This window comes from Drosophila montana, unplaced genomic scaffold, assembly GCF_035044405.1.
Source record: "Drosophila montana isolate Dmon_TW-CO22-7 unplaced genomic scaffold, ASM3504440v1 contig_2482_1, whole genome shotgun sequence".
In the NCBI taxonomy this organism is placed as follows: Eukaryota; Metazoa; Arthropoda; class Insecta; order Diptera; family Drosophilidae; genus Drosophila; species Drosophila montana.
The window spans coordinates 302801-319440 of record NW_026997352.1 but is presented as its reverse complement, the minus strand read 5'-3'; the positions used below and the strand labels follow the sequence as shown (position 1 = coordinate 319440).

General features: G+C 42.5%; 2 protein-coding genes across 2 annotated transcripts; one reads left to right on the top strand and one right to left on the bottom strand.

Annotated features, from left to right (window-relative positions):
* Window positions 1-8780: 8780 nt before the first annotated feature.
* On the top strand, window positions 8781-13639 carry meso18E. The gene is made up of 4 exons (XM_064682697.1): window positions 8781-9003; window positions 10586-11631; window positions 12417-12485; window positions 12554-13639. The coding sequence occupies exons 1-4, from the start codon at window positions 9001-9003 to the stop codon at window positions 13137-13139; spliced, it is 1704 nt and encodes a 567-aa protein (XP_064538767.1). The 5' UTR covers window positions 8781-9000; the 3' UTR covers window positions 13140-13639.
* Window positions 13640-14414: 775 nt separating this feature from the next.
* Window positions 14415-16475, bottom strand: LOC135428616 (probable RNA-binding protein CG14230). The gene is made up of 4 exons (XM_064682693.1): window positions 16179-16475; window positions 15828-16117; window positions 14646-15768; window positions 14415-14585 (listed from the first exon to the last, which is right to left on the bottom strand). The coding sequence occupies exons 1-4, from the start codon at window positions 16369-16371 to the stop codon at window positions 14416-14418; spliced, it is 1776 nt and encodes a 591-aa protein (XP_064538763.1). The 5' UTR covers window positions 16372-16475; the 3' UTR covers window position 14415.
* Window positions 16476-16640: the final 165 nt, after the last annotated feature.

Here is a 16640-nt window from a genome sequence, read left to right as displayed (position 1 = left end):
ACACTCACACTCACACACACGCACACGTGTGCACGCGTGTATCTATAACAGAGTTCGTTGTTGCGCGAAAGCTGTAAGTGTTTGTTTTTGTTGCCTTTGTTCTGTGCTCAATGCAAACTCTCTCTCGCTCGCTCTCACACATCCTGCCTGCGCTCGCACGCCCCAAACTGAAGCGACGCTCGAAAGTAGGCAACGCCAAATGCAGCGACCAATCGCGCAGTCGCACGAGCGTCAAATTTGCCCTCTCGCTCTGCCCCGCTCTGCCGCTGCGGCTCACAGACACAGACACACACACACACAAACGCACAGACTTTCACTTTTTTCTTTTTTTAATTTATCGCTGGCTCACCCTCAAGGATATGCAAAATGCTGGCGAATGTGTCATAAGACCGAAAGCTTGTGTGCGCACACACCTGTTATCACAATTGGGGGACTCACCTCAACATGTTATTCAATCTAAATATGATTAAAGCTCTTGCAGCGGCATTTGCTGTGCGTGTGTGCGTGTGTGTGTGTGCGTGGATGTTTTTTTTGTTATGCGTAGCGAATTTCAGGGTTAAACATGCGACACTTTGTGCGGCCTTGCTGGTTAGGCTGGTATGCAGCTCACACACATTGTACGCCTACTGTATGCTAGATGGCGCTTTGGCCTGAACCGAGGAATTCTTTCATTTATGCTTATTTTTGTAAGTACTAGTTTTATTTATAAACTACATTTCAACTGCCCTCTTTATCTGTCCCTCCCTCTCTCTCTCTCTCTCTGTCTCGCTCTCTCTCTCTCTCATGAACTGTTACTGACTTTTGCATACTTTTAGGTATATTGGGTTGAATAAACCCGCATAAATGCACTCCAGCTGCAATATCGCGGCAAATGTAACGTTTCATATACCCTGTTTAGAGGATCGATAAAGGGTTAGTTGGTTTTCGTGCCATGTTCGCCGAGCTGTTTGCCCTATGTAGCTGGAAACTTGACCACGCACATTGCGGAACGGTTGAGGACCCCTTCAAAAATGGAGCATTGATCGCACAGTTTGAGGGTCACACCCGCCGGGCTACAGTTGTAGAGTCATCAGTACAATCATTAATCCGCTCAGCGTGCGCAAGCTTCTTACTTGTTATACCCTGTAAACAGTGCAAATGGGTTTTTTAATGCTTTGATAGTTTTGTAGTGCTTATGTAACAAGCAGAAAGAAAGAAGATTCTTCGATCCCATTAAGTATAAATTATGTATGTTTCGGATCAAGCAAGAGACTGTGACTCTCACAATCGCACAAACTATTTTTTTATAGTGTGGGTTGAGCAGAAGCGTGTTTGTTTGTGAGAGAGAGAAAGAGAGAGAGCGAGAGAGAGAGCAAACGCTTGTTATACCAGCTCGTTACTAGGTACAGGGTATCTGCTAGTCGAGTGCTCTGCGTGTAGGAGAGAGAGAGAGAAGAAAGATCAAAAGTTAGTTATAGCAGCTTGTCGCTAGGTACAGGGTATCAGCTAGTCGAGTGCTCTGCGTGTGTATGTAGGAGAGAGAGAGAGAAAGAGAGAGAGAGAGAGAGAGAAGAAAGAACTAAACTTCGTTATATCAGCTTGTCGCTAGGTACAGGGTATCTGCTAGTCGAAGACGCAGCGTGTGTGTGTGATTGAGAGAGAGAGAGAGAGATAGCGTATATATCAGCGTTTAATTAGCTACAGGGTGTCTGCTAGTCGGTCACACTCGACTCGACTCGACTTACTTGCTTTTAATGTATGTAAACGAAATACCGATCTCCGTCTGCGTCTGCGTCTGCCACAAACGACTGCTGCGGCCAGCCATGTGTGTGTATATACGGTAAATATACATATAAAGTGTACTATTTTACAAGTGTGTGCGTGTGTGAGTGTGTGCATTAGTGTGCGATCCCTACGGTTGTTAATATGCCAGTTTTTAAAAATAGCGACTATAAATCTTATAGAGCGTCTCGTTTGCCCAGACCCAACAACGTTCGAGAGAAACATTCTGTGCGCCATCTCCCTCTCCACCCCCCCCTCTCTCTCTCTCCATATCGCCGCCCCCCCCCGCCCCCCACCCTCTCATAACTCACCACACGATGCGCCACTGTAAATCGCTTCCCAAATCCGTCACACACTCAACTCAGCAGTACAGCTGCCTGTCTGTGTGTGCGTGCGTGTGTGTGTGCGTGTGTGTGTGTGTATGTATGCGGGAACTATTGAAAACTAATGTTACTTAAGAAAATCCTAAAATCTACGAGGAAAACAACCGCACAGCCCCCAGAGAGATACAGTCACCGGCGACAACAACAAAGATGATGACAACAGCGACGGCAACAACAACAACAAAAGCGACAACAACAACAACAAAAGCGACAACAACAACAACAACAAGAGCAACTACTACAAAAACGAAGCGTAAGCAATGTTAACGAGTAAAAATCAAGAAAATTTTTGCTTCTAAAAATAACTCTTGTACTCATTTTCTTTCAAAACAGCAACAACAACAACAACAACAGCAAAAAAATCGAAACAGAAAAAAATAAACGAAAAAGAATAAAAGAAAATACAGAGGAAAATAACAAGAAAACCAAACCAAAGACAATAGCTATAAAACGCAAAGATACCGACAATATACTCGAATCGCATACAGCCGATATATATGCATATATATATGTATATAGTATATATGTATATGCATTTACATTTATCATTCAGATATGTTTTTTCGTAGAGGTTTTTGCCGTTGCTCGCTTTGTGCTTTGTGCGTGTTTTAATATTTAACTAGGCACAAATATTTGTTAATTCTTTTATTTTTTATAAGAACAATATTTAGTTGACCTATTTTAGGCAAATTTTCACGTTATTTATGAAGATTTTCCATGTTCTTAATAGTAAACGGAGCGGAAAGTCCAAAAATAATTGATTCCTGGTTCGGTTCACGGCTGGAACCAGATTCCTGCTCTTAGGTTCGGCTCAATTCGGTTTCTGGTTCGGTTCCTGATTCGGTTTCTGGTCCGGTTCCTGGTTCGGTAGTTGGTTCGGCTCCTGATTCGGTTCCTGGTAAGGTTCCTGATTCGGTTCCTGGTTCGGTACTTGGTTCGGTTCCTGATTCGGTTCCTAGTTTGGCTCCTGATTCGGTTCCTAGTTTGGTTCCTCGTTCAATTTCTGATTCGGCTCTTGGTTCGGTTCCTGGTTCGGCTCCTGGTTCAGTTTCTGATTCGGCTCTTGATTCCTGATTCGGTTCCTAGTTTGGTTCCTGGTTCAGTTTCTGATTCGGTTCCTGGTTCGGTTCCTGGTTCAGTTCCTGATTCGGTTCCTAGTTTGGTTCCTGGTTCAGTTTCTGATTCGGTTCCTGGTTCGGTTCCTGGTTCGGTTCGTTCAGCTGGTTTAACCATGCTTGAACCTAGGTTTTGGTTTGTCATATATTCTCCAAAGTTTGATTTAAAGAGGATCCTTCACATTTTAAAAAGATATATGATTGGGTTCAGGTTTCAATATGATTCGAGCCGTAGCGCACTTAAAACCGATTTGCAGAATTAATTTTCTGTTGATATTTTAATTAATTAAATAATTAATGATTAAAACTAAAGTTAAACAAATGCTCCAAGTAAATAGAAATAGAAAATAAATATGAAAAAATAGAGTGGAATAATTCATTAAATTTATCTGAAATTCCTCAGTTTATTATAGATCTGAAACAGAGTTTTCTGAATTCCAATCTATAAACTTGGAGTATTCATTGATCTATGAAGTAGGAATATATCTCTAAGCCGTACTCCATGAAGTCATCAAGTTGACAGCTCAACTAGTTTCCTTTGATCCACTAAAATCCATGCTATTCCATCTGAAGTTTCTGATTTCACAAATCCCAGACTAGAATACAAAATATGTTACATTCTTATAATGATAATATTATGATACTTGTGCATGAGGGCGTAGTTGATTCTATTTCTGTTGAATTATTTAGCCAAAGATAACCCCGACTGCTGTGCCCTATCGTAACTAGAAGAGTACATCCCGAAGTACTCGGGTTATGTGTGTATGCGTGTGTGCGTGTGTGTGTGTGTGTGTGGAGGAGCGCATTGAAAGCCATTTGGTTTATTTATATACCCTGCACCCAGTGAAAATGGTTAAAGAGGGTATGCTGACTGAAGGAAGCGGCTGCGACTATATGTATATAGTAAATAAATAGTCCTTATCTGAATACTTCTGTATAGACACCTCAATTTGAAATGATTCAAATTTGGAATATTGACAGATCTCTCAGTTAATAAGAGTTACATACATCAAACTGAGTATTTAGGCTCTCGTTTAGTATACACATATAAAGAATATATCACTTTTTCATTAGTTTTCCAAGGTTCGACCCAAACTCGAACTGTTGTTATATATATTACATAGATATATGTTATAGAAATATATATATGGAAGTTATATACATATATATAGAAGCACATATTATATAGAACGGATATACTTCTATATATAGCCCGTAAGTATTACGCCTTTGGTATATCCATATATGTACTTAAATCTCAATTGTATGCACCGAAAATTCGAAGTAGATCGAACTATAAATAGAGAAGTTATTGAAGAAGAAATTTCTCGTAGCTCCTTTAGGAAGAGAGAAAGAGAGAGAGAGGGACAGAGATAGAGAGAGAGAGAGAAGCTGGAACGCTTGTTGCATCAGCTTGCAGTTGAGCACAGGGTATCTGCTAGTCGGGCACAGCTGATCAATTGCAACTCTTACTTGTTTTCTTTCGTATACTTTTTGAGGCATCGCAACGAATAAGAATAACGGAATCAAAAGCATTTACAGCGCGGCTCCAGCAGCTGTACCAAAAATATCAGAAAAAAAAAAAAAATGAAGAGGAAGAGGAAGAGAGTGAGCACGAGAGCTCGTAAAGTGAACCACATACGGCTACAGCTACAGATACATTCACTTATTTTGGATTACAAATAGAATACGATCGTTGGCAGTCATACCAAGTGCATATGTGTGTGTGTGTGTGTGCGTGTGTCTGTGTGCGACTTTTATGTACATACTATAAATTAAAAATACCGGTGGGGCCCGAGTACGAGCGTATATGTATATGCATACGTTATATATACACACACACATACATATACATATGGTATATACATGTACATACATATATGTTTTTCGTTCCGAAACGGAATCAAACGCTTTCGAAATGTTTTTAAACAATTTTCCATGAATCGAGGCGATCGTCGAAAACTAATCAATGAAGATCGCGATTTCGATAAGGAAACAACAACAACCGAAAAGGGGCAGTGCTCGACTAGGGGATACCCTCAACACAACGTCAAGCACACGCGCACACGCACACAATACTGCTTCTTCTTCCTTTCGTAGCCCCATGCTATAGGAAATACTTCCCTGGTTAACTTCGTCGTTTCTCTTCCGATCTTTCTGAAATTTACAGCTCTTAAATATTGCATAAAAAAGTCGCCTAATGCCAAAGCCCACGTCTTTGTCTCCAAAAATGCGATTCTTTTCCGTTTTCGGGGTATGCGAAAAGGGCAGAGTAAACAGGATATTTCGAATCAGTATACCCCATACTAGCCCAGTTGCAGTTTGGGTTTAGGGTATCACAACGCAAGCTCCAATTGGCTTTGGGTCAGAGGTCAATCGCTTTGCTCGACTCTCAGGCAGGTTTCAATCGTCTACAGAGCCTCAGTCTCTCAGGTAATAAAAAACACGCGCATATTCTTAGCATATTTTAATATCCACCTTTAAACGGCAGAGCTCAATTTTACAAAAAATCACGCATAATGTCCACAGTTAGAAGCAATTCTTGACTAAACCAACTTGGAATAGAATCAAGGTAAATGTGCACAATGCCAACTCTAAATAATGCAGCTTGCTTGAAGAATAGAATAATATTCCAACTTGACCCAATTTCTATGTTGTTCAGCTAAAAAATAATCTGATCTATTTTGCACTATACGAACGATATGTTAAGCTAGTAAGAATGGAATAGGAATACAAATAGAGATTTTTTCAATATCCCAACTAAAATAATGGAACCCCTCTCTGCTTTCTCATGAGAGAATTAGCGATTCTAGTCCTTTCAAAAGTAAGCTCATCTAAATAACTTCATTTATCTGGTCTAGTCGTAAAAACTCTTCAATATATTTCACCATCTTTTAATGAATATAATCTATTTAATTGCTACCTTCTTGAAATGTTCAAATAATTCTTCAATAACGAAAATTTGAAACAGCATGATTTAAATTTAATTTAGCATAGAATATCTACAAATATGCCCACTTTGAGGTATTTTGATAAGTATAGAAAATCTACAAATCTCCGAACTTTTAGATATTTTAATAAAAATCGTATCTATGCTCAAATACAAGAAGTATTTAATCAAGTTTAGATGACAAGATTCAACTGATCAAGCTTAACTAGATCAAATAGATTCTTAAATACCTCAAATTTGAGTTATGTTTAAGGCTAAGGATGGAATCAGGAAAGATCTGTACAACGAATTCTTCCATATTCCAGTATGCAGAATTATTTGAGTATTAACAGATCAATAGGAAAGAATCGGGGAAGATCTGTACAAGGAATTCTTCCATTTTCCAGTATTTTTTCAAGTATGGACTTAATTCTAATAAAGTCCGATCTATATAAAGAAATCGTGAATCTGCCAAAATCGCAGTTAAAATATTAAAAATCGATCCCAATATCTAAACTTACAAATTCTATATACAATATAATGCATGCACAAGGTAGTTAGTATTAATAAGGAACCTGTAAAGATCTGTATAAAGCATTTTTACATATTCCAACTTTAACAGTTTCTGTTTTGTGTTTGTTGTTTTGTTTTTTCGCTGAGAGATCATCAACCGAGTCGCAGCTTCTTTGGGGTGCATATGCACACACACACATACACACGAACACACATGTATGTATATAAAGTACATGTACATATGTATGTATACTACGTATATATCGAGCATACTTGTATCTATTTATAGTCTACGATTTTTCCCACTCGCTGCTGTTGCTGCTGCTGTTGCAGCACAGTAATGCCCATAGATTCCTTCTGCCTGCACCATCTACCATGCCCCCAGAGAGCAAAAACCAACACACACACACACACACACATGTATTGCATGCAAGTGTATGGGTGTGTGCGTGCGTTTGTGTAATTCCTTGGCTCGACTGTTGGAATCGAAATCGAAATCAGATTCAGAATCGCCATAGGCCGGGCGCATCAGTTAACTGTCTCTATTCCCGTTGCTCTGCTGCTGGCGTCGCTGCTGGCGTTGCTGTCTCTACGTTCGATTCTATAAGTAGACATACATATGTATTTATGTATATTTATATGCACACTCACTCATACCCAAGACATTTGAACACATGTGAAAAAGTGAGAGCGCGCCGCCTCTGCCCTACCGCTGCCTCTGCCGTTGCCACCGCTACCAACGCTGCCATCGCAATCTACTAAGTTAAAGCACAGGCCAACAGCAACAAAACCAAAAACAACAATAGCAACAACAACAACAACAAGAACGGGGCACGCAGTTCCGAGGAGCAGCAGCAGCAGCAAATCGACGAGCGCGAGCGTCGTCCGTCTGCCTAACGATCGTAGCAGAACTTGGCGCAATGTGTGTCTGTGTCTGTGACTGCCGTTAGTATCGGCAACGGGATCGCGACGAAAAGTTCAGTTTCATTTTCGTTGCCCGTTTGCTTGTTGTCGTTTAGTAGCTGCCTTGCTTTCGTTTAGTTTTTTTTTTAAGTGTTGGTTAGTTCAATTGCAAAGCGCACCAAACGGACATTTGGCACGGTTGCGCCAATGCAAACATACAAATATGTATGTATGAGTGTGTGTGTGTGTGTGGGTGCAACAAATATGTTTAGCTGTAAACAGCAAGCCAATAAGAATACAAGAACCCGCGAGAGCGAGAGAGAGAAAGAGAAAGAGAGAGAGAGCGCCAAACAGAACTCGCCGGATCGCGCTGTGTATGAAAAAAATCTGCAACAAAGTGCAAGTGCAAGAATTAACCGTTGGCCAGTGAACGTGCGTGCGTGTGCGTGTGCGTGTGCGTGTGTGGGGCACGCTCGTGCTCACGATAGTGCGCGAATTGTTTATGTTGCCTGGAAAGCGCCAAAGCGCATATTTATTCATACAAACTGGCGACGAAAAACAAAACCAAAAAAAAAAAAAAAAAATTAAATAAATAAGCAAATCAAAAACAAAAACAAAGCAGCAACAACTAGCGCCGCCGTCAGTTATATGCACACACGCACATGTGCGCATTGAATGAATACACACATGCATGCATACAAATGTATATAATTTTGTGTTTTACTTTGTTTTTTTTTTGGTTTTTTTTTTGTCGTTTTATTTTCAACTGTAGCCGATGAGCCGCAGTCCGAGGCTAAAAGGTTAACTTCTAAATATTAATAGTCGTCGTCGTCGTCGTCGACGGCCGTTTTGTTGTCAACAAAAACAAAATACAGACCAACCAACCAGCAACAACACTAAGAAATTTAAATAAAAAACATTGGGAGAAAAGAAGAGCCCAACGGACAAACGTTTCAAGTGCTCGGCCGCAGTTGTTTTTTTTTTTTTTTAATTTCTGTTCGCCTTTGGTTAGGCACACACACACACACACACATACATACATTGATACACATGCAGCGCCGTTGCATTTGTATCCGTTAGCATATGCAATACTTACAGTGTGTACACACTACCAATTAGAAGTGCGTTATTTTTAAACGGTTTTCTGCTTCTTCTTTTTTTTGTTTTTGTTTTTTTGAAATGCTAACGTTGCCAACTGCAGCAGCCGCAGCGGCAGCCAAAGGAGACACCAAAACGGATACCAAGTTAAAATAGAGAATATAGCGAATCTCGGCGTTACGCTTTCTCAGCACAAAATCGCTCGCTGCTGGCTGCTGCTGCAGCGTAGCGCAGCTGACGTCGACGCCGACGCCGTCGCTTCTGTGAAATAAGCTGCTGACTCAAACAAAATTTTCAAATGGTAAGTAAAGCACCTAGCAAAAGCATAACAACAACAACAATGAGGAGCAAATCTCTTTGGGAGAGAGCGAGCGCGAACGCGCACCGTAGCAGGCTCTCTCCCTCTCTCTCTCTCTCACACTCTCTCTCTGTTATGCATGATCGCAATGCGAGAATGCCAAATGCAAACTCCTAGACAAACTAGCCTAGTCTATTGCTTTCTCTCTCCCACCATCAACATAAATGGCAAAGCTATGCAATTACAGTTACAAATGTTTCATTGGCGGGTGGCAATTTGAGTGGGGTGCAGCAGCAGGGGCACTCACGAGCTCAGTTCAAATATCCTGATGCACCAGCATTGTTGGGGTATTGTTTCCCGTTCGTTTCTTTTTTTGTTTGTTTAAATTTTCAAGGCATCAAGTAACAGCTCGAATACCCCGAAACATTTATACATATGTATATATGTATGTATGTGAGTGGAAATAAAGTTAACATACATACATACATACATACACATGTAGTTCTCAAAGTGTTTTTCCTGCAATTTAGTTTATCTCATTTTTGTAAGAAAAAACTTAATACAGATACATTAGAACGCTGTGAATCTGGAGTTGTTTTTTCTGGAATTCCAATTGCTCTATTTGAATTGTTGAATACCCTTTTTCACTACTCGGTTGGAGCATAGTCGAACTGCTTTAAGGGAGAGTGCGAGAGCTTATCAGCTGCAGGGTCTTCAGGGTCAAGTTGGTTTGCGAGAAGCCATGGATCATATTAATTCATTTAGTTTACTTTGTTGATTCCAATTCCAAATCTGGCAATGATCGTTTGCAAGTTTCTAACTGCTTATACCCTGTGCTCAGTCAAATTGGGTATGCCGATATTATGGATGTGTTTGTAACAGGAAAGAAACGTGTCGATTTAATGTATATTATATTAAATGCATTTCTCTACCTTAAAATAGATTTTCAATTCGCTTTCTTAAACTATACTCAAAGTTTATGAGGCAGCAAATTTGTAAGGTAGTTTTTCTTATAGAATACACAGATTACTTTTCGGATACCCATTCCAAAGAAAGCTAATTTTTATAGCTAGACTATATGTAAGTGTATACCGCGTATATAAGGAGTAAGGTAAGCATTTGCGATTTCCAGAGTGTCCACTAGTCGAGTAATCGGCACTAGAGCACTCTTCCGTTGAAAATGGGAAGCATTTGCGAGCCTTTAAAGTATATTAATCAATTGATTTCAGATGCGTAAATAAAGAGTAAGGCTAGAATTTGCAATTCCCAGGGTATCTACTAGACGAGCACTCACGCCTAAAGCGCTCTCATTGGGAAGCATTTACGACCCTTTAAGTACATGTAACAACTAATCTCAGGGATTTTACGCGCATGATTAGTTTTCAAATCCACACTCGATAAATCGATAAGTATCGTTTTTGATAAATCGATAAATATCGATTTTGAAATAAGGTTTATTTGGGCGATTACAGAGCTGTGTTTGAGAGAGAGGGAGGGAGAAGGCAGTTGCAAGTTTGTAACTAAAGAGTATCTGCCCGTCGATCAATCTTAACTTCTCTCACCTTATTCTTATTGGATTTTGCAGGAGACGAAAAACCCGCCCACCGTGACGAGCAGCTATCATCATCAGCGCGCGCCGCGCACGCCGGAGAGCTACTTCAATGTGCCGGAATCTGTGGCGCTGTTGAATATCGTCAAGTCGGAGCGCATCCAGAGCGCGTTCCAGTCGAACCGCAAGAACCATGCGAGCGTCTGGGAGATGGTCGCCGAGGTGCTGAACCGGTTCAGCGCGCGGAAGCGTACGGCCAAACAGTGCTGCAATCGATACGAGAACCTGAAGAAGATCTATACGCAGCTAAAGAAGAATCCGGAACGGCATGTCCGCCGCAATTGGCCGTACATGTTCCTGTTCAAGGAGATCGAGGAGCAGCGCGGCGAGTGCTGGGGCTCCAATGGCAAGCGCCTGGCGCTCATCTCGAAGAACCACAACGAGCTGTCGTACTATCAGCGGCGGCGGCAGGCGGCCGAGCTGGGCGTGCTGCTGAACAAGGATAACCTGACGCCGCATCAGCACAGTCTGCTGCAGAGCCTCAGCCACGCCCATTCGACTGACTCCTCACAGAGCGGCGCCAGCAAACTGGAGCGCTTCATGCCCAACCATTTCGTGGAGACACAGCTGAGCGAGGGGCCCTGCTCGAATGGTGGCGTCGGCGGCGGCGTCGGCGGCGGCGGCGGTGGTGGTCTGCCGCTGGGCGTCGGTCTGCCCGGCAGCGCCTACGATGACAATCCGCTCCAGCTGCAGGTCGCCGGCGCTGTGGCAGCCGCCGCGGCAGCGGCAGTTGCTGCCCAGCTGCGGCACGAGCAGCCGCAGCTGCAGGCGGCCAATGCTGGCCAGGAGCAGCAGGAGCAGCCACAGCTGAGTCACAGTCACAGCCATAGTCACAGTCACAACCACAGTCACAGCCACAACCACAGTCACAGTCACGGTCACAATCACAGTGCCGCATTTAAGGATCATGGCCATGGACTGCACGAGCCGCCCGAGGCGCCCGACTTTGACAAGGACTGCAGCGGACCGCTCAACTTGCATCACAACAGCAGCGCCACCAACGACAACAACATATCCATGAAGTAAGTGCCCCATTCTAGCCCTATTCAACTGTCCCAACTCGATTGATTGACTGACTGACTGACTGATTGATGGGCGACGCGCAGCGCAAGCCGTTAAAACTGGCTCATTTAACACAGTTGTTGTCTTTTATTATAGAGCTATGTAACAGTGCGTTTTTTAACTAAAACATCTCAATTGATTGACTAACTGATTGATGGACGACGCGCAGCGCAAGCCGTTAGAGCTGGTTAGCTACAATTATCACAGCTGCTTTCTTGTATCACATAAATACGGAATGGCGTACTTAAATATAGTATAATTGAAAATAATCGACTGATTGACTGAATGACTGATTGATTGATGGACGACGCGCAGCGCAAGCCGTTAGAGCTGGTTAGCTACATTTATCAAATTAGTTTTCTTTTACCACCTTAATACGAAATGGTGTACTTTATTGTATTCTAACTGAAAGTAATCGACTGATTGACTGACTGTCTGATTGATGGACGCCGCGCAGAGCAAACTATCAGAGCTTGCTTGTAAAAACAAAGACGGAATTTTAGGCAAATTGTGTGTGCTATTTATGGAAAATAAGTGGAAGACGTTTGCATGAAACTATCGCACTCTTTGCAAAATTCTTGATGCAAAATTAGTGAATACATTTTTAAACAAATCCACTGAGCTGCTCGGAAAATGGGGGGAATAAGCTTCACACTGTTCGAATTTCATTCCATTTCATTTCCACGATGCGACGTCTGTCTCGCTTGTTTGCACACTAAATTTATTTTCCCCTCCTGCCACACAGATCCGAGCCGCTCTCCGAGGGTGAATTCAATCCGGATGACATTCAGCTCATGCAGACCAACTACAATGGGTGAGTGGAGGCCTCCGAAAGAAAGATGTTAGCCATATTAATTGTGTTTTGCATGTGTTTTTTTGCAGCGCGCAAAACTTTTACTCGCCGAGCATAGATCAGAATATACTGCATCCGGATGTGATTGTGGATACGGACAATCTGTCCGACTGCAGCTCGTCGGCATCGCTGAAGAGCGGCAAACGCAAGATGTCCACGTCCACCGATGGCGACAGCACAAATTACGAGCTGATCGAGTATCTAAAGCGGCGCGAGAAACGGGACGAGGAGCTGCTCAAGCGTATGGATGCGCGCGAGGAGCGCCTCATGAATCTGCTCGAGCGCACAGTCATTGCCATTGAGCAGCTAGCCGCGGGCAAGTCGGCCTCGGCCTCCACGGCATCAGCAGCAGCAGCGGCAGCAACAGCAGAAGCCACATCTACATCGACAGCAGCTGCTGTTCCAGTTGCGCCGGATGAACCCAGCCAGGCTGAATCCATAAAACGTGCCGCCACACCCGCCGATGCAGCAACAGCTGACGTTGCCGTTCCCGTTGCCGTTGACAACGAATCGGATGCCATTGTTCTGCTGGTGCCCGATGACAACAACCAGGAGTTGGCGTCCACACCAGCCGCAGTCGCGGCAGTCGGAGCGGAAGCCGCGGAGCAGACGTAGAAACATGCAAAATGTAATGGAATAATGTACGCAGTGCCAAAGACGAGCCATGTCTCGGAATCTTAATGAGATTTGCAACGTTTACTTAATAGCCCAAGTGCTTAAGGACTCGCATGCATAGTTAAGCATACGGAAACCAAAAAGAAAATCAAAATGAGAAAAGCAACTATTTTATCTTGTCTAAGTTTGATATATTGCCAGACGCAATATTTGTGCCAGCACTAACTTAATTTTTATCTAGGTTAAGGTTCAATGAATCCTCTAGCTATAGACGCAGACCTCTCCACCCAAAACGTTTATATATATATATATTATTTTTTTCTATATGGCCCCCAATCTTAATCATTCTGCATGTTTTGTCAGATGTGACATTTTTTTCAATCATTTTGTCATCTATATTTATATATACACTGTTTAACTGGCAAGTCTGCGTATTGTGTGCTCGGCTTGCGCCGATCTTTTACCCAACTTTTCTATTTTTTTTTTAATTTGTAGTCGTTCACAAGCAAATTATATTTCGAATTAAGTTTGGAGCTAAAATGGGGCTCAAATGCATTTGTGCAGGAACATATTAATATGTATGTATGTTATGTATGTACATCAAATTTATTTTTTTTTTTAATTTAGTTAAATACACAAAAACCAAATTTTGAGAGACGGTTTTTATTTGTTTGCTTTTGCATTTATTTTTGCGACAAGTAAATTTCGGATTGGCTTCCGCTGCCACTCAGCCCATAGACATAAGTTTTATGCCATAATTAATTAAAGTCGCAGCAAATATGAAAATCGATTACAAATCATAGGCAAAAGCTAAACTTATTTAAAGAAAAGTATTTTAAAAATGTATGCTTTATGCAGTAAACTTCGAAATGGATGCCGTTACACAAATCGATAACATATTTTTCGATATATCGACAAGCAAACGATGTTTGCAGTGTTGCCACTTATGCATTAAGCAAACTGCAAAAAATAAATAAATAAGGCATAGCTTTAATCGGCATCACATGCGCGCCTGTAATAATGTCAGCTGAAACATAATCAAATCCTTTTATACCACAACATAGGACTATAGTAGAATAAAAATCCATTCACATTTTTTATTATTTCACTTCTGCGAAATTCAAATGCATGGTATCGATACCCGTTGATTAACGACGTGTACATTTACAGCGTTGCCACCTAGCTAATAAACTCAAGCCTAAAAGCATGCTAAGCTTCATGCATAAAATAATAAGAGGGTCCTTTCATTTAAAAAAAAATCGTTTTTTAAATATATTTAAAACTTATTTCGCTTTTTATTCTTGTTTTTCTTGACATCTTTGCCGGAAATGTTTTTCTGCGTTTTTGCAATTTTCTTGGTTATGAGGAATTTCAGACGCTTCTTGACCTCATCATAATTCTCGTTCTCCAGCTCCGGTTTGCTGGACTTGAATAATTTTGCACCCTCTGTAAGAAAAATGTAGAAGAGTTACATTTGAAAAAAAAAAAATAGTTTTTGATTAGTACCTTTGAGCCTGGCATCATTTTTGGGTATAAAAAAGGTTTCGGTAAAGATTTGTGACTTTTTTTGCTTTTGTTTGCCAGGTTTCTTGACGGGCGCCTCGTTTTCCTTGGCCACCGCCTGCTGCTGTGCATCCGCATCAACATTATCATCCTCGCTGTCGGAAGAATCGTAGCTAAAGGGATTCACTTGGCCCAGACCCAGTTTGTTGGACTTGCTAACCAATATCTTTTCGTGGCTGAGCTTCTCCAGCTGATCCTGCCGCTCGGCGACTGCCTCCTCGTGACTGCTGCCAAACATATCCAACAGACTGAAGCCCTCGCCACGCGTCTTTAGCGATTGCTTAAGCGTGTCGGTGACCACATAGAATGCATTCTGCGAGACGGGCGCCGGCCTGGCGGCGTCTTCAGTGGCTGCTGTGGCTGCTGTGGCCGCCTTTGGCTGCTGCTTGGCGTTGTCATCCTTATTCGACTTGACGCGCAGCATTTTCTGGTGTTCCTCTTTGGCGGGATCAAAGCGCAACATTTTCTTGTTTTTGGACGCTTTGCTGCCGGGCGCATTGCTGGTGTCTATTTTGCGTCCAATAACCTGCTCCAGAATGCCCATTTGCCAGTTGCGTTCGCTTTGCTGCGCATTGTCCTGTTGCTCCTGCTCAGCTGCTGCATCCTCCGCCTCCTGCTCTTCATCCTCTCCATCTTCGCCCACAAAATTGGCTGTTATGCGAAACCTGGGATCCAAACTTTGTTTGCTTTGCATTTCCACAAGGCGTTCGCCCTTCTTGCCGCTATGCTGCGGCAGCAGCACCTCTTGTTCCTGCTCATCATCCTCTTCATCATCCTCGAAGAGATCTTTTTTAGGCTGTTCCTTTTTCGGCTTTGGCGTCACTTCGTCCTCCTCTTCGGCATCGCTGAACTTGATGCGCTTGGCCTGCTGACCCGCCGCCATGGAGCCCAATGCCTGCTGTATGGCCGTTTTCTTTTGTTCGTGCTGCAGCTTCATCTTGTTCAGCGACTCCTTGCGCTTGAGGTCAGCTATTGCAGCCTTCGCATCTAGTTGCTTACTGACGGGCTTCTTGTGCTGCTCAATGATGTGCAGCGGTTTCACGTCGTGCTCCTGCTGGATGACAATCTGAAAGAGACGGCGGATTACAATAATTTCAGAGGAAGTTTTACTCACTGCCCACTCACTTTGCCATTGATGATGGAGTGTGCGGCACGCTTTTTGGTAATCAGCAGCTCGGGCGCCACATCCTCATCGTTGATCTCCTCGTGCTCCCCAAATACGCGTCGCTTGTTTTGCGTATTCTGCGCCAGTAAACGGGAACTGCTTTGATTCAATTCGCTGGCATTGTGCGAATCCTCTGCGTTCTGCTGGCCTTCGTCACGCTTGCGCTTGAGGCGATCCAAAAACGATTCCTTGGCCAGCGACACTTTCAGCTTGGCACCATGCAGCCGCTGCCAGTTGAGCTCATTCACGCCTGTAATGGCATGGGACAGTTTAATTACGTTATTTTTAAATAAATTTATTTTGTTTCTTACAGTAATCAGCATCTTCCGTGTGAGCCGTCACGAAAGCTATAACTTTGGCTATTGTTTGACCCGAATCCACAAACTGTTCTTTCGTCTTAAGCTCCACACGCTCCACGTCGCCATAGTCCTGGAACAGTGCACGTAGGTCATGCTCTGTTGTTTTGGCCGGCAAGTCAGCAAGGAAGAAACGCGTGCTGCCCATATTTTTGTATATAAAACTAATTTTTAAAAAATATATATCTTTTACATGTATATAAGCGCACGTGTAGGCGATTCTACAATACCACCAACACAGCTGTTGGCAGCCAGTGTTGCAAGATACATGTCACAGTTTTATTTAGCACATATCGATAGTTGTTTGTGACGTCAGCAATTGCTTGTTTGTGTCTTTCCAGATAGAGATGGGAGTTTGTTGGTTTAGAAACACAACAGGAATATGAACTTTTGCTCGTTTTTTGTTTCGTTTTTTTT